Below are 21,264 nucleotides of genomic sequence, written 5' to 3'. Positions count from 1 at the left end.
CGCCTGGTTAGAGGACGCCGACCAAAACTACAGAAAGGGGCCAAATACAGGAGAACTGAGGGTGATGCCAGTGCAAGAAAGGAGCGGTAAGCCTCTGCACAACTCCCCATACACAAAGTAGGCGTCATTTCATAGATTTTTAAGCGCTCCGGTATCCTTTGAAGTGTACCTGAGGTGACATGATGAGATAGACGTGTATACGCAGTGCTAAGCATGCAAATAATGTAACTAGGCTGTGTTCCTTTTCTTTGTCTGAATGAGTTAAACCAGGAGTTTACTATAACAAGATTCTACTATAATTTAGCTCTGGGACACTTGTAAGACTGGGTAATTGAGCAGAAACATCTACAAAAACAACATCTACTTTTTATGTTTAACATAAAATAAAAACTGTGGGATTACAAGGTTTTCTTTCTTACAGGTGCCACTGTTGTTGTTTACCCTGCCTGTCCTTTTGATTATTGCTCCAGTTATCTCAGCATTAGCATTGGTCAATAAGATGCAACTAAGTTGATATAGAACTTTGCAAATTGTCTGTGTAAATTTACACAACTTGGACAATGGATCGATCGTCTGAAGCCGAGGTGGAATTAGATTGGTATATTTGCAAGCTGCATCAATTTGTATAGAAAGTTTGCGTCTCATTGACCTAGCATATACCATTGCTGCTGTGTCCACTTGGCCTATTCAGTGCAGATGAACGATTATCTTGATTATGAGAATTATTTTCTTATGCTATTGTGGAGACGCTAATGAACTGAGATACTGGAGATTAAGAAGATCAACTGAGATGTGTGAGGTTGCAGGAAGGAAAGGTATCTAATGCTTAATCTCCTTAGCGGTAACCCCGTGTGTGACATGGGGTAAGCCGCCGGAGGGTGCCGCTCAGGCCCTGCTGGGCCGATTTACTTAATTTTTTTTTTGCTGGACGCAGCTAGCACTTTGCTAGCTGCGCCAGCACCCCGATCGCCGCCGCCGCGCGCCCGATCGCCGCTATCCGGTGCGGCGCGCGGCCCCCCCCCAGACCCCGAGCGCTGCCTGGCCAATCAGTGCCAGGCAGCGCCGAGGGGTGGATCGGGTCTCCCAATGACGTCCCGACGTCGCCATGGCGACGGGGAAGCCCTCCAGGAAATCCCGTTCTTTGAACGGGATTTCCTGATCGCCTATCGCCGGAGGCGATCGGCGGGGCTGGGGGGATGCCGCTGAGCAGCGGCTATCATGTAGCGAGCCCTCGGCTCGCTACAGGATTTAAAAAAATTTTTTTAAAAAAACTGCTGCGCTGCCCCCTGGCGGTATTTTTCATACCGCCAAGGGGGTTAAAGAGAAAATCCAACCTAGAATTAAACTTTATCCCAATCAGTAGCTGATACCCCCTTTTACATGAGAAATATAATGCTTTTCACAAACAGACCATCAGGGGGCGCTGTGTGACTGATTTTGTGCTGAAACCCCTCCCACAAGAAGCTCTGAGTTCCGTGGTACTCCTGGCAAACTGCCACAATGTAACAATGTTCAGAGACAGGAAATTGCTTCTTACAGCTGTCTCTAACAGCCAAAACAGCTAGGAGCAGCTACATAACCTGCCCACAGTAAAAATGTCACCATGTAATAAATGTCAGAATGTAAATCGGGGAGAGGAAAGATTTTACAATGAGCAAACGCTAACTAAATCATTTATACATAATTATGGTAAAAAACGAAACACTTTTTTTACTACATTATTTTCACTGGAGTTCCTCTTTAAGGTAGCCATACATCTAGCAATGATGGGCAGATTCGACTCTGAGTCTGATCAGAGAGAGATCAGCTGCCCATACACCGCAGGCCAATTCCCGATCGGTTTCATGATGAAATCGATCAGGAATCGACCTTGTGATGACATTGGGCATGCTTCTGGCGGAACGGATTTTCATCCCATGGTCGATTGGTCGCTAAGTTGATACATGTATGAACTTCTTTATTTTTTTTTTTTTTTTTCTGGTTGGACTGATGAGTATCTTTTTTTAACTAAACTAACCATGTAATTATGTGAAACCAACTGACACTTTTTTGGAATTTTGGGGAACATTAATTGGAGGTGTACATATGTACAAATGCATAAGAGAACTCCAAGAAGCAGCAGGTATGTGGTTTGAGTGAGTAATATTCATAATTATTACTATCTTTACATTTACTCTAAATTAATTTTAACTAGTTAAAACGTGGTAATAAACTCAAAATTTCATCTCCGCTCTAAAAGATTAAAACAACAAAAAATACAAATTAAGTTACTGGTAGGGTTATGGCAAGAAGTGATCCGTCCAATTTCAAACTGCATACATAATTTGTATAATCCTGCATCAATTTAGAATGACAGTATTTACATTTCATTGAATCATGGAGATGCTACTTATTCAGAACAGATGCAAAAATATGCAACTTGTAAATATGGTAGACAAATAAAAAAAATGCGGTAACAGCAGTATATGATTTGTTCCATCCTAAGGTGCATACATTTGCATAATCAACTCAGAATTTTACACCCACAATCTCCATCCATGCGTAAACTGTCCCATGTGTAAGCCACATGCCCACTAACAAAACTGTTCACTTGATGTTTTTAGGAGCCACTCTATCCACCTAATTTTTATTATAGTTAAGTCGTCATGCTTTTAGGTCAGGCCTCGGCAAACTACGGCCCGTGGCTGCTGCAAAGATGGCCTGGTGATAGAGGGCAGGATTCCGCTCCTCTCCCCTTCTCCCTCCTGCCATCTGTTTAAAAAAAAATGTATGTAGTGCACGTATAAGATAATCTACTTGCCCAAACACACACTCAAGCGCCGATCTAGCAACAGTTGCGTCATGTGACCTGCCATCAATACATACCAGTGTGCCACATGACACCATCACCATGGAGATCGACGCTGGAAAGTGTGATTGGGTGAGTTACTACCCTGTCTCTCCTTGCGCACATTTTCACCGGAGGGAGGGAGACAGAAACTCTAGCTGCAGGCCACATTAAGTTTGCCCACCCCTTTCTAGGTTATGTTCATGGGCTTCTACTTTTACGTTTAAATGGTAGGGGGTGTGGGTAAAGAGGCACAAATTTCTCTATTCACCTAGGGGGTCCCCAACTCCATTGTCATCTAAGTGCTTCAGATGCCACTTACTTTAGAGGTACTGGTGTAGGGTCTGCACTCTCCATCAATATGCAGCACACCTCTTCCTCTAGCAGCAAACCACACAGCACAACCAATGCTATCATCAAGAACGGTGTCCAGAGGATACACCAGCTGAGATATCCGCTGTTGTCTCATTTCCTCAAGTTCCTCCGGAGTGATGTTGATTTCTACAAAGTTCCAGATCCTTGCTCGGTTTAAAGCTTTTAGTTCTTCTAGGCCTGACCTGCCTGTGATTCGATCAGGAACGCGAAAATGATCAAATGAGGAAGGATCAAGTTTACCATATTCTGTTGACTTACAATGCTGATTAGCTTGGTTGCGTTTCTTAGAAGCCATCTTCTGACTTGGTGCCTTCAACCTAAAAGCTACGTTTAACAGGTCTATGGGCTCCTCGGGTGGAACATGATGATCTGCAAGGGCAGCCAACACCATCGAGTCAATCCCACCAGAAAAAAGTACTGCAATGCTTGCTTGTCCATTACAGTCTTGAGTCATGTGATCATCTCGCTGTGGAACGCGTAGAACCCTTTTTCGTACAGCTTCACTTAGAACAGTTATAAGTTTCAGAACATTGTCCTTGTGTTCTTCAGAGATCAATGATTTGAGGTCTTCCAAACTGACATTTTTGCCCAGTGGTTTGGAGTTAAAGTTTGCCATTGATTCAGGAACATTTAAGTTCAGAGGTTTAACTGGAACAAGTAATCCACGGTTTCCAATTTTCACGTCACTCACACATTTTGGTAGGTTCAAAATCCAGTTTTGCTCGTCATCTTCTCCAGATAGTCTTGGAAGCTGTTCTTCTGGCACAGACGTCCATGGATACCATGTCATTGTTAAAGACTTTAGAGCTACAGAGGAACCGAGATCACACTTGAAAATACCTGATGCTGGAACCTCTTCCCAATTCTTGGTTTCATTTGCCAAATCGGCAACAGAGATCAGACTCAATACTTCCTGTAAATTATCGCTAAATTTCCATAAAAGACTCCGTCGGCCAAAGAAATCCCTTCCGAACCAGAGGTTGTGATTCTTACTGTGATAGTAGATGAAAGCCCAGGGTCCCTGGACCGTGGAAAAGAGAGATAACACATCATTGTCATCGTCACAAGATGTTAGATGCCGAAACAATACGGCAGTATCGTTATCGGTGTCTGAAACGTCAATCCCTCCAAAGATCTCCCCATTCCAAAGAAAGACATTGCCATTTTCATCCTGTAGAGGCTGTGGAGTCACTTGTCCTCTTAGATGAAGAACGTGTCCAGAGAAGAAACAGTTATAATTATGATGTGAGTCACTTCTAATTAGTTCTTGGCTGATGTCTGGACCTCGGCATCTTAGCTTGCTATTTTTCCGAGAGTGGCTTGTGTCCACGTTAGCAGATAAACTGACAATGCAACATATTCCACACATCTTTATAACTCATAGGTCACCTAGTTTACATTTCCAGTATCTTCACAGTCCACCAACATCTGACAGGTTTGAGTCATGTCATCCAGAGTTTCTGTGAGAGGGTAAAAGAAATAATAATGTAATGACACTGTCAAAATAATGTATGTACTGACAAAACATGCACTACAGTATAATCTCGTTATAGTAAACTCTGATATAGTAAACTAAGTGTTCCAGTCCCGGCCAAACACCATTATAAGTATATGGGAGTAACGCCTGGTATAGTAAACTCTGATCTAATAGAACCTCTGTTATAGTAAACCTATTTTCTGGCCCCTTCAGTATTCCGCATTCGGCTGTGTCATCATGCCGGCCGGCGCGACAGTCCTGCGCGGTTTAGAGTTAGAAAACTGCGCATGCGCAGGACTGTCATGCAGGCTGCCGTAATGACACCATGCGTCAAGATCTAGGAAGAGCCATCGCAACACCCGGCTTGGGTGTCGCCAGTAATGGGAGCCGCCAGAGGGACGCGGAAAAGAGCCAGGATGTTGGGGGACCTCACGGCTTACGGTGGGCTGGAGGAAGCCCCAGGTAAGTGAATTTTTTTTATTCTATGTACTGCTCAGGTTCCCTTTAAAAGCGATTTTCGATTTTCCTATACCTTCCATTGAAGTGCAAATGCTCAGAAAATGATGCAGGACCCGCGTTTGCGATTGGAAAAAAAAAGCTCAGCGCTCACGTGGGAACAATCACATTGAAATTCATTACACAACTTTTAAAAAAAAGCTAGTGCTTGAAAAAAAAAAAAAAAAAAAGCTCAAAGCACTCATAGTGTGGACAAGCCATAAAAAGGCTTTTATCTGTATCCCTTTAGCTGTGCATATCTGTATACAGATACACAGAAGAGCTCTCTCTAGTTAGTACAGATGCACATCTAAAGGGATGCCGGTGATGCACTGCACAGAGAATAGAATGCTCATGCACAGACTTGTAAGAGAAGACTGATAGCTTGCTGCCTGACCTGCTCCACAGCGGGTGAGACTTACCGAGCAGAGCTTAGCGAATTGAAGCATTTTTCTGTGTGTACATTACCAAACGTCTACCGCATCTTAGGGCCTGTACACACTGCTGCGCTTTTAAAATCGCATGCGTTTTTTTAATTGCAAGGTCTTTTCAAAAATCATGAAAATCGGGAAGACCTGTACACATAGATGCGATTTTTCTATTTTTATAAAGGCTTTGCGATTGCAAAGGCCCTTAGTGAGTTTAGGAAAAAAAAAAAAGTGTAAAATACAGAATGCGATATTTTACCGACAAATTATTTCACTGAACTGCCTTTAGTGAATTGAGGCCATTTTGCCATGCCTGGGGCTTCTTCCAGCCCCCACAATATTCTTGGCCTCCCTTCCATTGTACTAAAGTCTCCCTTTTTAAAAGCTGTGATTGGGTTCAGTCGCAACAATGGCACATGCTCTGTCCTGTCCATGCACCTCCTTGATCGCACTTTCAGGTTGCTGTGCATGGCAGCCGTGGTTGGGAGCGTTCTGCACAAGCCCCGTTAAATTATTACCAAGCCACTCATACACATAACACTATCGGCCATGGCTGCATGCACAGCGGCGACTGAGGAAACGTGCAGACGGGACAGAGCATGTGCCATGGATGCCATTGAGCCCGGTCTCAGCTTTTAGAGAGGGGGTACCACAGCACAATGAAAGGGAGGCGAAACTGAGGGGCTAGAGGTGTCAGTACACAATTGATATAAACACTAACACTTACTTTTGCATGCACTGAGGGTGTCCGTCTTATCAGCGAGGAAGAAAATGAAGCTGTTAGGTTGTTGCCTGTAAACTTCCTGAAAAAAAAAGCAGACAAATAAAATATTCAGTTCTGAAAGAGACACTTTCACATGTTTAAAGAGAAACCTTAAAGCGGTTTAACACCCAGCATTACAACTTTGCTTTAAAAGATTGCTTACAGCTTACAAACTATTATGCCAATTTTTTTTTTAAGCAGAAATTCACTGAATGGGTTAAACATGACATTTTAGTGTTGGATTTAACTAGGAATCCGCATCCATTCTTATCTGTAGTTACAAAATGTATCTTTATTTGTAATACAAATAGACCTTTGAAAAGCCTGCCAGGGAAGCCCTCTTTGTTCTCTCAGAGCAGTGTTTGTTTGTTACATTGTAGATAGATACATTTGTAACTAAACAAGCAAGCACCAGGAGCATTTCTAGCTAAATGCAGCACTAAAATGTCATGTTTAATCCACTCAGTGAATTTCTGCTAAAAAAAAAAAAATCTGGCATAATAGTTTATAAGCTGTAAGCAATCTTTTAAAGCAAAGTTGAAATGCTGGGTGTTAGACCACTTTAACCAAGAATTGAACTATGTCCCAATCAGTAGCTGATACCCCCTTCTCCATGAGAAATTATTTCATAAACAGATCATCGGGGGCTCTGTATGGCCGATATTGTGGTGAAACCCCTCCCACAGTGTGAGGTAAGGACCATGGTCCTGACAGTTTCCTGTCTGTGAGCCTTGTTGCATTGGGGGAAATAAACAGCCATTTTCTGGGAAATAACAGCTGTTTCCAACTGCCAAAAAAGCAAGCAGCACCTCCTTCCACTGACATCACCTGCCAGCAGTAAAAATGTCACCATGTGATAAATGTCAGAAAGTAAGTCAGGGAGAGGAAAGCTTTTACAATGGGCAAACACTGACTAAATCCTTTATACATAATTATTGTAAAAATGAAGCACTTTATTACATTATTTTCACTGGAGTTCCTCTTTAACCCATTATAATTATAATTCATTTTCCTTAGAGCATCAGCTGTACATCGGGGGTGAACAAATGAATTTGGGATTCAGAAATCGGTCTGTTCAGTCCAGGAGCAGCTCCACCGACAAGTTAAAACACAGAATTTAGGCGCCAGACGTAATGAACCTGTGACTGTGTGTGGTTTCCTGCTGTTGACGGGCCTTGAGGACAGGGCTGGGGAACTCTAGAAGGTCTACACACTTCCCAGACCCTCCGGCGCCTCACTGATTCAACTTAGGGAATTATTTTGGAGACATTTTTAGCACAATTCCACACATCAAAATGGTGGTCAATGTTTCCATATTTTTATGCACATCACTTTCCGTATAGTTATGTGGTGATCAGTGGCAAAGTGAACCATATAAACAGCCCTTGACAAATATACTTCCATTTTTTATTTTTCCATAGCTGAGAATGTAACAAGGCCGGTTTTACACTGTGCAGGTGCGGTGATCCCGCAGTAGGGAGTCTGCCGCTACATCACCGCACAAATCCGTCTTCACATGATCCCGGTCATGATGGGGTGATTGATATGCAGAGGCCCGCCCCCGTTAAGTGACATACTCCGGCTACACAGAAACTACGTCACAGGGATTGCAGCGTTCTCCCCAGGTTCTAGTTTTGGTGAGCACCAGGCTGTCATTGGCTCACCTCCTTCTCTGCTATAAGCAGAATTCTGCAGAGAGGCGCCGGCCCTGCATTCCCTCATCTCACCCGGCTAGTTTTTCATGACTCCCGTCTGGAAAAAAATTTCTGGGGAGGCCACTGGATTCCTGTTGGTCCGCACATGCAGTAGGCACGGTTCATGAGGTAACGCATGGTTGTCTTTGTGATGGCTCTGTAGCAAAATTAACACTTCCGTCGTGCCGTGCACATGGCGTAAATATGAAAGTCTCTATAGACCTTCACCTCCCTTGTGATGAGCTGCGGCGGGGGAGAGTACCGATAGACGGCGCACCGTGCGCAGTGTAAAAGGGGCCTCAGTGCTTTGTACTCCGTCAGAATCTATTACTTTTTTGGATATCAAGTCGATTGAGTACACACAGTATTTCACAGTATAGTCACTGCACACCTTCATCCAGGCAGTCTTAAACTACCCATACACTACAACGATTTCCCGTAGAAATATAGCAGATTCGATCACTGTGATCGAATCTGCTGAGAAATTGTTAATGCAAATATTGACCGATTTCCACCTGAAATTGATCGATTGAGTCGATTTGTCCAGGTGGAAAATGTTGCTCAATTGCCTGCGGGTCGAGAGCGCGTCGTTAGCGGCGTTCAAGTCGGCGATGATCGACGTAGCAATACATCACCTGTCCGCAGACGCGGGTTCCTGCAGTTTCTCACTTCTTCCGGCGTCTTCTCTTCACTTCCTGTCCCGTCCTGTGAGAAGGTGAAGTTCAGTCAAGGACGCTGTACTGTTTGAACTTCTGCTTGTCACAGGACGAGACAGGAAGTGAAGAGAAGATGGAGGAGGATGCTGGAAGAAGGGAGAGACTGCAGGGCCCCGGGGCCTAGTGCCAGCAGACAGATAATATTTATGCAGGCCGGAGGAGCAGGGGGGCGGCAAGGCAGGGCGGCACTTCCACAGGCTGTGGATCGATTTCATGCTGAAATCAATTCGAAGGCCCAGTTCACACCAAAAACCCCTAGCAGATCCGCAAAATGCTAGCAGATTTTGAAACGCTTTTTCTTATTTTTCTGTAGCGTTTCACCTAGCGTTTTGCGGTTTTGTGAAGCGTTTTTGGTGTAGTAGATTTCATGTATTGTTACAGTAAAGCCGTTACTGAACAGCTACTGTAACAAAAACGCCTGGCAAACCGCTCTGAAGTGCCGTTTTTCAGAGCGGTTTGCGGTTTTCCTATACTTAACATTGAGGCAGAAACGCCTCCGCAATCCAAAATCTGCAGCAGCCGGGAGTATGCGTTTCTGCAAAACGCCTCCCGTTCTGGTGTGCACCAGCCCATTGAAATACATTACCCTAGCGGATCCGCACCCGCAAGCAGATCGCAAAACGCAGCCAAAACGCTCTGGTGTGCACTAGGCCTAACTCTGTTTTCAGTGTCTGGGCGGCCATTAGATCCCTCTCTGATCAGATAGGGATCTATCTGTTGGTCGATCTGGTGGCAATTGACCAGTGCATGGCAGCCTATAGGGTTAGGCATCCGTAGAAGGAGGGTTCTATGTGAGAGTAGGGTTAGGTCATAGAATATTTTACTATCAGAATGTTTGTAGAATATCAGTAAGTTTATATAGATATCCTGCTAGCGACTATCTCTGGCACCTTTTTTTACATGAATCCGTTGCCTGAACCTCAAGAGGAGAAGGATCAGCTTGTGAACCGGTTCCTCAGGTAATTCCATAACAATTCACACAGAACATAAAGCGGACCTAAACTCAGAACTTCCTCTGTGCTCTAAGATAAGCAACAGCATAATAACCTTTAAAGAAAAACATTTGTTACAGCTGATACAAATCCTGCAATAACTCTGCAGTGTGTCTACTTCCTGCTTTCCTGGAAGCAGACATAGGGTTAACATCCTGTGTTTACAAATTAGCTGCTCTGTCGAGGAAGCCAGCTGACACAGGGGAGAGATCAAATTACACTTGTGATTAGTCACAGATGAGGGGGGATTAGACAGGCTAAACTCTCTAAATACATACAGGGTGTATTTCTCTCTGTTTTCCTTCTGTCCTGTGCAAGAGTTCAGGTCCAGTGTAAAGGACACCTGAGGTGAAAGTGATATGCAGGCTGCCCAATTTATTTCCTGGTAAACAATACCAGTTGCCTGGCAGTCCTGCTGATCTTCTAGCATACATACGGTCTAAGTCAGAACCCCGGAACAAGCATATGGCATAAACCAGTAAAACTTGAGTCAACTGAGTTAGAGTACCTGATCTGCTGCATGCTTGTTCAGGGTTTATGGCTAAAAGTATTAGAGACACAGGATCAGGAGGACAGCCGGGCAACTGGTATTGTTTAAAGTAAATAAATATGGCAGCCTCCATATCCCTCTCGCCTCGAGTTCCCTTTAACCACTTAAAGACCACCTCATGCCAATTGCGCAAACGCGGCGGCAGCCCCAGGACCGCCTAACGTCAATTGGTGTGTAGTCCTGGGAGCGTGTTCTGTTGGGGATCGCACGCGCCAATGCGTGTGCATCCCTGCTTGAATAACAGAGCTCTGCTCCATCATCAGTCTCCCAGCTGCGATCGCGCTAGGAGACTTAGACGGCAAAACCACCGTCTATTCACATTGTACAGCGCTGTGATCTATGGCAGCGCTGTACTGGGGACAGCCGTGTCACTAGGCTGTCCCCTTGGGAGGCACAGAGAGCTATCAGCTCTCATAGGCTGATGTCTATGAGAGCCGATCGCTGTGATTGGCTGGCGGGGGGGGAGGGGAATATAAAAACAGCAAAAAATAGGGAAGTTTATTACACACACACAAAAAAAGCACAAATAAATAAAAAAATAAACATTGTGGGAGCGATCAGAGCCCACCAACAGAAAGCACTGTTGGTGGGCAGAAAAGGGAGGGGGGAAATCACTTGTGTGCTGAGTTGTACAGCCTTGCAGCTAGGCCTTAAAGCTGCAATGGCCTGAATTGTAAAAAACAGCCTGGTCACTAGGGGTGTAAGTCTGTGGTCCTTAAGTGGTTAAAGCAGACCCAAACCAAACATTTTTTTAATATTTAGTTGCACCACTCTGTCACATACAAAGATAAATAAACACTCCTTCAAGCATATGAGCATTTCAGTGCATGCTTTTCACCCTTCTCTTTTCATAACTAGGGTTATACAGGTGGCAGCCATTAGCAATTCCTCCTTTGCCAGACACCACCTACTCCAGCATTTTGCCGGATTCTGTCTCGACAATATGAAAGGAAGGGAGGGGTTCCTCCAATAAATGTAAAATATTTTATATTTGTCATCATGCAGCTGAAAAAAGGCTGCTATTTATTATTATAATTTAGAAAATAGATTTTATTTCTGAAACCTTATATTTTGAATTTGGATCCACTTTAAAGTAATACATACAAACCAATGTTCATTTATAAGCCTGCAGGGATCAAGCCACCGACGTTTGGTGTCACCTGACAATTGACACAAAGCCTTTATCATTATGGCTTACCCGTTCTTTCTTCAGATTTGAGAGTTCATCGACTATCACCTTTTGTTCTCTGAACTGCAGCAGGAAAACAAGCAGTGTTACTTTGTGTATGGTGTTCTCTTATTCACTTACATACAACAAAAAGCACCAGATCAGTATCAAGAACTGCTTTACATCAAAAATGCCTAGAAATACACATGCATTTTTCCTGTGTACAGTATTTGGCACTCAGCCCTTGCGCAGCGTCCCCAGTTCGGAATTCAGCCAGGATTCGTTAACTGCACAGAGTTTGTATGCTCTCCCTGTGTCTGTGTGGGTTTCCTCCGGGCACATCGGTTTCCTCCCAAAACCCAAAAACATAATCATACGTTACTTAGCTGCATCGGGAGCGCTCTGTATTTGCACAATTTAATTCTTACTGAACTGCACAAGCATACAGTTTCTCTTTAAGTGTCTCCCCACTCACCTCTCTGCCGGCACGATTCCTGACCTCCTCCACTGTCACCGCCTGTATCACATGGTACTAGTCGCCTGTAGTGAGGTTACATGCACCAGGTGCCACATGCTATTAGTTGCCTGTAGTGAGGTTACATGCGCCAGGTGCCATGTGGTGCTAGTCGCCTGTAGTGATGTTACATGCGCCAGGAGCCATGTGGTGCTAGTCGCCTGTAGTGATGTTACATGCGCCAGGAGCCATGTGGTGCTAGTCGCCTGTAGTGATGTTACATGCGCCAGGAGCCATGTGGTGCTAGTCACCTGTAGTGATGTTACATGCGCCAGGAGCCATGTGGTGCTAGTCACCTGTAGTGATGTTACATGCGCCAGGAGCCATGTGGTGCTAGTCGCCTGTAGTGATGTTACATGCGCCAGGAGCCATGTGGTGCTAGTCGCCTGTAGTGATGTTACATGCGCCAGGAGCCATGTGGTGCTAGTCGCCTGTAGTGATGTTACATGCGCCAGGAGCCATGTGGTGCTAGTCGCCTGTAGTGATGTTACATGCGCCAGGAGCCATGTGGTGCTAGTCGCCTGTAGTGCTGTTACATGCGCCAGGAGCCATGTGGTGCTAGTCGCCTGTAGTGATGTTACATGCGCCAGGAGCCATGTGGTGCTAGTCGCCTGTAGTGATGTTACATGCGCCAGGAGCCATGTGGTGCTAGTCGCCTGTAGTGATGTTACATGCGCCAGGTGCCATGTGGTGCTAGTCACCTGTAGTGATGTTACGTGCGCCAGGAGCCATGTGGTGCTAGTCGCCTGTAGTGATGTTACATGCGCCAGGTGCCATGTGGTGCTAGTCACCTGTAGTGATGTTACGTGCGCCAGGAGCCATGTGGTGCTAGTCGCCTGTAGTGATGTTACATGCGCCAGAAGCCATGTGGTGCTAGTCACCTGTAGTGATGTTACATGCGCCAGGAGCCATGTGGTGCTAGTCGCCTGTAGTGATGTTACATGCGCCAGGAGCCATGTGGTGCTAGTCGCCTGTAGTGATGTTACATGCGCCAGGAGCCATGTGGTGCTAGTCGCCTGTAGTGATGTTACATGCGCCAGGAGCCATGTGGTGCTAGTCGCCTGTAGTGATGTTACATGCGCCAGGTGCCATGTGGTGCTAGTCGCCTGTAGTGATGTTACATGCGCCAGGAGCCATGTGGTGCTAGTCACCTGTAGTGATGTTACATGCGCCAGGAGCCATGTGGTGCTAGTCGCCTGTAGTGATGTTACATGCGCCAGGAGCCATGTGGTGCTAGTCGCCTGTAGTGATGTTACATGCGCCAGGAGCCATGTGGTGCTAGTCACCTGTAGTGATGTTACATGCGCCAGGAGCCATGTGGTGCTAGTCGCCTGTAGTGATGTTACATGCGCCAGGAGCCATGTGGTGCTAGTCGCCTGTAGTGATGTTACATGCGCCAGGAGCCATGTGGTGCTAGTCACCTGTAGTGATGTTACATGCACCAGGTGCCATGTGGTGCTAGTCACTTGTAGTGATGTTACATGCGCCAGGAGCCATGTGGTGCTAGTCGCCTGTAGTGATGTTACATGCACCAGGTGCCATGTGGTGCTAGTCGCCTGTAGTGATGTTACATGCGCCAGGTGCCATGTGGTGCTAGTCGCCTGTAGTGATGTTACATGCGCCAGGAGCCATGTGGTGCTAGTCGCCTGTAGTGATGTTACATGCGCCAGGAGCCATGTGGTGCTAGTCGCCTGTAGTGATGTTACATGCGCCAGGAGCCATGTGGTGCTAGTCGCCTGTAGTGATGTTACATGCACCAGGTGCCATGTGGTGCTAGTCGCCTGTAGTGATGTTACATGCACCAGGTGCCATGTGGTGCTAGTCGCCATGTAGTGATGTTACATGCGCCAGGAGCCATGTGGTGCTAGTCGCCTGTAGTGATGTTACATGCGCCAGGAGCCATGTGGTGCTAGTCGCCCTGTAGTGATGTTACATGCACCAGGTGCCATGTGGTGCTAGGCGCCTGTAGTGATGTTACATGCGCCAGGAGCCATGTGGTGCTAGTCGCCTGTAGTGATGTTACATGCGCCAGGAGCCATGTGGTGCTAGGCGCCTGTAGTGATGTTACATGCGCCAGGAGCCATGTGGTGCTAGTCGCCTGTAGTGATGTTACATGCGCCAGGAGCCATGTGGTGCTAGGCGCCTGTAGTGATGTTACATGCGCCAGGAGCCATGTGGTGCTAGTCGCCTGTAGTGATGTTACATGTGCCAGGAGCCATGTGCTGCTAGTCGCCTGTAGTGATGTTACATGCGCCAGGAGCCATGTGGTGCTAGTCGCCTGTAGTGATGTTACATGCGCCAGGAGCCATGTGGTGCTAGTCGCCTGTAGTGATGTTACATGCGCCAGGAGCCATGTGGTGCTAGTCGCCTGTAGTGATGTTACATGCGCCAGGAACCATGTGGTGCTAGTCGCCTGTAGTGATGTTACATGCGCCAGGAGCCATGTGGTGCTAGTCGCCTGTAGTGATGTTACATGCGCCAGGCGCCATGTGGTATTAGTTGCCTGTATTGAGGTTATGTCTGCCAGGTGCCATGTGGTGCTAGTCACCTGTAGTGATGTTACATGCACCAGGAGCCATGTGGTGCTAGGCGCCTGTAGTGATGTTACATGCGCCAGGAGCCATGTGGTGCTAGTCGCCTGTAGTGATGTTACATGCGCCAGGAGCCATGTGGTGCTAGGCGCCTGTAGTGATGTTACATGCGCCAGGAGCCATGTGGTGCTAGTCGCCTGTAGTGATGTTACATGCGCCAGGAGCCATGTGGTGCTAGTCACCTGTAGTGATGTTACATGCGCCAGGAGCCATGTGGTGCTAGTCGCCTGTAGTGATGTTACATGCGCCAGGAGCCATGTGGTGCTAGTCGCCTGTAGTGATGTTACATGCGCCAGGAGCCATGTGGTGCTAGTCGCCTGTAGTGATGTTACATGCGCCAGGAGCCATGTGGTGCTAGTCACCTGTAGTGATGTTACATGCGCCAGGAGCCATGTGGTGCTAGTCACCTGTAGTGATGTTACATGCGCCAGGAGCCATGTGGTGCTAGTCGCCTGTAGTGATGTTACATGCGCCAGGAGCCATGTGGTGCTAGTCGCCTGTAGTGATGTTACATGCGCCAGGAGCCATGTGCTGCTAGTCGCCTGTAGTGATGTTACATGCGCCAGGAGCCATGTGGTGCTAGTCGCCTGTAGTGATGTTACATGCGCCAGGAGCCATGTGGTGCTAGTCGCCTGTAGTGATGTTACATGCGCCAGGAGCCATGTGGTGCTAGTCACCTGTAGTGATGTTACATGCGCCAGGAGCCATGTGGTGCTAGTCGCCTGTAGTGATGTTACATGCGCCAGGAGCCATGTGGTGCTAGTCGCCTGTAGTGATGTTACATGCGCCAGGAGCCATGTGGTGCTAGGCGCCTGTAGTGATGTTACATGCGCCAGGAGCCATGTGGTGCTAGTCGCCTGTAGTGATGTTACATGCGCCAGAAGCCATGTGGTGCTAGTCGCCTGTAGTGATGTTACATGCGCCAGGAGCCATGTGGTGCTAGTCGCCCTGTAGTGATGTTACATGCACCAGGTGCCATGTGGTGCTAGTCGCCTGTAGTGATCTTACATGCACCAGGTGCCACGTGGTGCTAGTCGCCTGTAGTGATGTTACATGCGCCAGGAGCCATGTGGTGCTAGTCGCCTGTAGTGATGTTACATGCGCCAGGAGCCATGTGGTGCTAGTCGCCTGTAGTGATGTTACATGCGCCAGGAGCCATGTGGTGCTAGTCGCATGTAGTGATGTTACATGCGCCAGGAGCCATGTGGTGCTAGTCGCCTGTAGTGATGTTACATGCGCCAGGAGCCATGTGGTGCTAGTCGCCTGTAGTGATGTTACATGCGCCAGGAGCCATGTGGTGCTAGTCGCCTGTAGTGATGTTACATGCGCCAGGTGCCACGTGGTATTAGTTGCCTGTAGTGAGGTTATGTCTGCCAGGTGCCATGTGGTGCTAGTCACCTGTAGTGATGTTACATGCGCCAGGAGCCATGTGGTGCTAGTCACCTGTAGTGATGTTACATGCGCCAGGAGCCATGTGGTGCTAGTCGCCTGTAGTGATGTTACATGCGCCAGGTGCCATGTGGTGCTAGTCGCCTGTAGTGATGTTACATGCGCCAGGAGCCATGTGGTGCTAGTCACCTGTAGTGATGTTACATGCGCCAGGAGCCATGTGGTGCTAGTCGCCTGTAGTGATGTTACATGCGCCAGGAGCCATGTGGTGCTAGTCGCCTGTAGTGATGTTACATGCGCCAGGAGCCATGTGGTGCTAGTCACCTGTAGTGATGTTACATGCGCCAGGAGCCATGTGGTGCTAGTCGCCTGTAGTGATGTTACATGCGCCAGGAGCCATGTGGTGCTAGTCGCCTGTAGTGATGTTACATGCGCCAGGAGCCATGTGGTGCTAGGCGCCTGTAGTGATGTTACATGCGCCAGGAGCCATGTGGTGCTAGTCGCCTGTAGTGATGTTACATGCGCCAGGAGCCATGTGGTGCTAGGCGCCTGTAGTGATGTTACATGCGCCAGGAGCCATGTGGTGCTAGTCACCTGTAGTGATGTTACATGCGCCAGGAGCCATGTGGTGCAAGTCGCCTGTAGTGATGTTACATGCGCCAGGAGCCATGTGGTGCTAGTCGCCTGTAGTGATGTTACATGCACCAGAAGCCATGTGGTGCTAGGCGCCTGTAGTGATGTTACATGCGCCAGGAGCCATGTGGTGCTAGTCGCCTGTAGTGATGTTACATGCACCAGGAGCCATGTGGTGCTAGTCATCTGTAGTGATGTTACATGCGCCAGGAGCCATGTGGTGCTAGTCACCTGTAGTGATGTTACATGCGCCAGGAGCCATGTGGTGCTAGTCGCCTGTAGTGATGTTACATGCGCCAGGAGCCATGTGGTGCTAGGCGCCTGTAGTGATGTTACATGCGCCAGGAGCCATGTGGTGCTAGTCGCCTGTAGTGATGTTACATGCGCCAGGAGCCATGTGGTGCTAGTCGCCTGTAGTGATGTTACATGCGCCAGGAGCCATGTGGTGCTAGTCGCCTGTAGTGATGTTACATGCGCCAGGAGCCATGTGGTGCTAGTCACCTGTAGTGATGTTACATGCACCAGGTGCCATGTGGTGCTAGTCGCCTGTAGTGATGTTACATGCGCCAGGAGCCATGTGGTGCTAGTCGCCCTGTAGTGATGTTACATGCGCCAGGAGCCATGTGGTGCTAGTCGCCTGTAGTGATGTTACATGCGCCAGGTGCCATGTGGTGCTAGTCGCCTGTAGTGATGTTACATGCGCCAGGTGCCACGTGGTATTAGTTGCCTGTAGTGAGGTTATGTCTGCCAGGTGCCATGTGGTGCTAGTCACCTGTAGTGATGTTACATGCACCAGGTGCCATGTGGTGCTAGTCGCCTGTAGTGAGGTTACATGCACCAGGTGCCACATGCTATTAGTTGCCTGTAGTGAGGTTACATGCGCCAGGAGCCATGTGGTGCTAGTCGCCTGTAGTGATGTTACATGCGCCAGGAGCCATGTGGTGCTAGTCACCTGTAGTGATGTTACATGCACCAGGTGCCATGTGGTGCTAGTCACCTGTAGTGATGTTACATGCGCCAGGAGCCATGTGGTGCTAGTCGCCTGTAGTGATGTTACATGCGCCAGGAGCCATGTGGTGCTAGTCGCCTGTAGTGATGTTACATGCGCCAGGTGCCATGTGGTGCTAGTCACCTGTAGTGATGTAACATGCGCCAGGAGCCATGTGGTGCTAGTCGCCTGTAGTGATGTTACATGCGCCAGGTGCCATGTGGTGCTAGTCACCTGTAGTGATGTTACGTGTGCCAGGAGCCATGTGGTGCTAGTCGCCTGTAGTGATGTTACATGCGCCAGAAGCCATGTGGTGCTAGGCGCCTGTAGTGATGTTACATGCGCCAGGAGCCATGTGGTGCTAGTCACCTGTAGTGATGTTACATGCGCCAGGAGCCATGTGGTGCTAGTCACCTGTAGTGATGTTACATGCACCAGGTGCCATGTGGTGCTAGTCGCCTGTAGTGATGTTACATGCGCCAGGAGCCATGTGCTGCTAGTCGCCTGTAGTGATGTTACATGCGCCAGGAGCCATGTGGTGCTAGTCGCCTGTAGTGATGTTACATGCGCCAGGAGCCATGTGGTGCTAGTCGCCTGTAGTGATGTTACATGCGCCAGGAGCCATGTGGTGCTAGTCGCCTGTAGTGATGTTACATGCGCCAGGAGCCATGTGGTGCTAGTCACCTGTAGTGATGTTACATGCGCCAGGAGCCATGTGGTGCTAGTCGCCTGTAGTGATGTTACATGCGCCAGGAGCCATGTGGTGCTAGTCGCCTGTAGTGATGTTACATGCGCCAGGAGCCATGTGGTGCTAGGCGCCTGTAGTGATGTTACATGCGCCAGGAGCCATGTGGTGCTAGTCGCCTGTAGTGATGTTACATGCGCCAGGAGCCATGTGGTGCTAGTCGCCTGTAGTGATGTTACATGCGCCAGGAGCCATGTGGTGCTAGTCGCCCTGTAGTGATGTTACATGCACCAGGTGCCATGTGGTGCTAGTCGCCTGTAGTGATCTTACATGCACCAGGTGCCACGTGGTGCTAGTCGCCTGTAGTGATGTTACATGCGCCAGGAGCCATGTGGTGCTAGTCGCCTGTAGTGATGTTACATGCGCCAGGAGCCATGTGGTGCTAGTCGCCTGTAGTGATGTTACATGCGCCAGGAGCCATGTGGTGCTAGTCGCATGTAGTGATGTTACATGCGCCAGGAGCCATGTGGTGCTAGTCGCCTGTAGTGATGTTACATGCGCCAGGAGCCATGTGGTGCTAGTCGCCTGTAGTGATGTTACATGCGCCAGGAGCCATGTGGTGCTAGTCGCCTGTAGTGATGTTACATGCGCCAGGTGCCACGTGGTATTAGTTGCCTGTAGTGAGGTTATGTCTGCCAGGTGCCATGTGGTGCTAGTCACCTGTAGTGATGTTACATGCGCCAGGAGCCATGTGGTGCTAGTCACCTGTAGTGATGTTACATGCGCCAGGAGCCATGTGGTGCTAGTCGCCTGTAGTGATGTTACATGCACCAGGTGCCATGTGGTGCTAGTCGCCTGTAGTGATGTTACATGCGCCAGGAGCCATGTGGTGCTAGTCACCTGTAGTGATGTTACATGCGCCAGGAGCCATGTGGTGCTAGTCGCCTGTAGTGATGTTACATGCGCCAGGAGCCATGTGGTGCTAGTCGCCTGTAGTGATGTTACATGCGCCAGGAGCCATGTGGTGCTAGTCACCTGTAGTGATGTTACATGCGCCAGGAGCCATGTGGTGCTAGTCGCCTGTAGTGATGTTACATGCGCCAGGAGCCATGTGGTGCTAGTCGCCTGTAGTGATGTTACATGCGCCAGGAGCCATGTGGTGCTAGGCGCCTGTAGTGATGTTACATGCGCCAGGAGCCATGTGGTGCTAGTCGCCTGTAGTGATGTTACATGCGCCAGGAGCCATGTGGTGCTAGGCGCCTGTAGTGATGTTACATGCGCCAGGAGCCATGTGCTGCTAGTCGCCTGTAGTGATGTTACATGCGCCAGGAGCCATGTGGTGCTAGTCGCCTGTAGTGATGTTACATGCGCCAGGAGCCATGTGGTGCTAGTCGCCTGTAGTGATGTTACATGCGCCAGGAGCCATGTGGTGCTAGTCACCTGTAGTGATGTTACATGCACCAGGTGCCATGTGGTGCTAGTCGCCTGTAGTGATGTTACATGCGCCAGGAGCCATGTGGTGCTAGTCGCCCTGTAGTGATGTTACATGCGCCAGGAGCCATGTGGTGCTAGTCGCCTGTAGTGATGTTACATGCGCCAGGTGCCATGTGGTGCTAGTCGCCTGTAGTGATGTTACATGCGCCAGGTGCCACGTGGTATTAGTTGCCTGTAGTGAGGTTATGTCTGCCAGGTGCCATGTGGTGCTAGTCACCTGTAGTGATGTTACATGCACCAGGTGCCATGTGGTGCTAGTCGCCTGTAGTGAGGTTACATGCACCAGGTGCCACATGCTATTAGTTGCCTGTAGTGAGGTTACATGCGCCAGGAGCCATGTGGTGCTAGTCGCCTGTAGTGATGTTACATGCGCCAGGAGCCATGTGGTGCTAGTCACCTGTAGTGATGTTACATGCACCAGGTGCCATGTGGTGCTAGTCACCTGTAGTGATGTTACATGCGCCAGGAGCCATGTGGTGCTAGTCGCCTGTAGTGATGTTACATGCGCCAGGAGCCATGTGGTGCTAGTCGCCTGTAGTGATGTTACATGCGCCAGGTGCCATGTGGTATTAGTTGCCTGTATTGAGGTTATGTCTGCCAGGTGCCATGTGGTGCTAGTCACCTGTAGTGATGTTACATGCACCAGGAGCCATGTGGTGCTAGTCACCTGTAGTGATGTTACATGCACCAGGTGCCATGTGGTGCTAGTCGCCTGTAGTGATGTTACATGCGCCAGGAGCCATGTGGTGCTAGTCACCTGTAGTGATGTTACATGCGCCAGGAGCCATGTGGTGCTAGTCGCCTGTAGTGATGTTACATGCGCCAGGAGCCATGTGGTGCTAGTCGCCTGTAGTGATGTTACATGCGCCAGGAGCCATGTGGTGCTAGTCGCCTGTAGTGATGTTACATGCGCCAGGAGCCATGTGGTGCTAGTCGCCTGTAGTGATGTTACATGCGCCAGGAGCCATGTGGTGCTAGTCGCCTGTAGTGATGTTACATGCGCCAGGAGCCATGTGGTGCTAGTCGCCTGTAGTGATGTTACATGCGCCAGGAGCCATGTGGTGCTAGTCGCCTGTAGTGATGTTACATGCGCCAGGAGCCATGTGGTGCTAGTCGCCTGTAGTGATGTTACATGCGCCAGGAGCCATGTGGTGCTAGTCGCCTGTAGTGATGTTACATGCGCCAGGTGCCATGTGGTGCTAGTCACCTGTAGTGATGTAACATGCGCCAGGAGCCATGTGGTGCTAGTCGCCTGTAGTGATGTTACATGCGCCAGGTGCCATGTGGTGCTAGTCACCTGTAGTGATGTTACGTGCGCCAGGAGCCATGTGGTGCTAGTCGCCTGTAGTGATGTTACATGCGCCAGAAGCCATGTGGTGCTAGGCGCCTGTAGTGATGTTACATGCGCCAGGAGCCATGTGGTGCTAGTCACCTGTAGTGATGTTACATGCGCCAGGAGCCATGTGGTGCTAGTCACCTGTAGTG

General features: G+C 48.7%; 1 protein-coding gene across 1 annotated transcript in view; it reads right to left on the bottom strand.

The window, feature by feature from the left end:
• ASNSD1 (asparagine synthetase domain containing 1) overlaps positions 1-21,264 on the bottom strand; it is a 65,127-nt gene that overhangs the window by 3,399 nt on the left and 40,464 nt on the right. Inside the window, exons 3-5 of the mRNA XM_068243876.1 lie at positions 11,516-11,569; positions 6,330-6,405; positions 3,150-4,662 (exon numbers count right to left, since the gene is read on the bottom strand). Coding sequence (XP_068099977.1) covers positions 3,150-4,571 — 1,422 coding nt within the window. The 5' untranslated portion in view covers positions 4,572-4,662; positions 6,330-6,405; positions 11,516-11,569. The remainder of the gene's footprint in view (positions 1-3,149; positions 4,663-6,329; positions 6,406-11,515; positions 11,570-21,264) is intronic.

The sequence above is a fragment of the Hyperolius riggenbachi genome, chromosome 7 (genome assembly GCF_040937935.1).
Source record: "Hyperolius riggenbachi isolate aHypRig1 chromosome 7, aHypRig1.pri, whole genome shotgun sequence".
Lineage (NCBI taxonomy): Eukaryota > Metazoa > Chordata > Amphibia > Anura > Hyperoliidae > Hyperolius > Hyperolius riggenbachi.
This window is presented reverse-complemented; position numbering and strand designations above follow the sequence as displayed.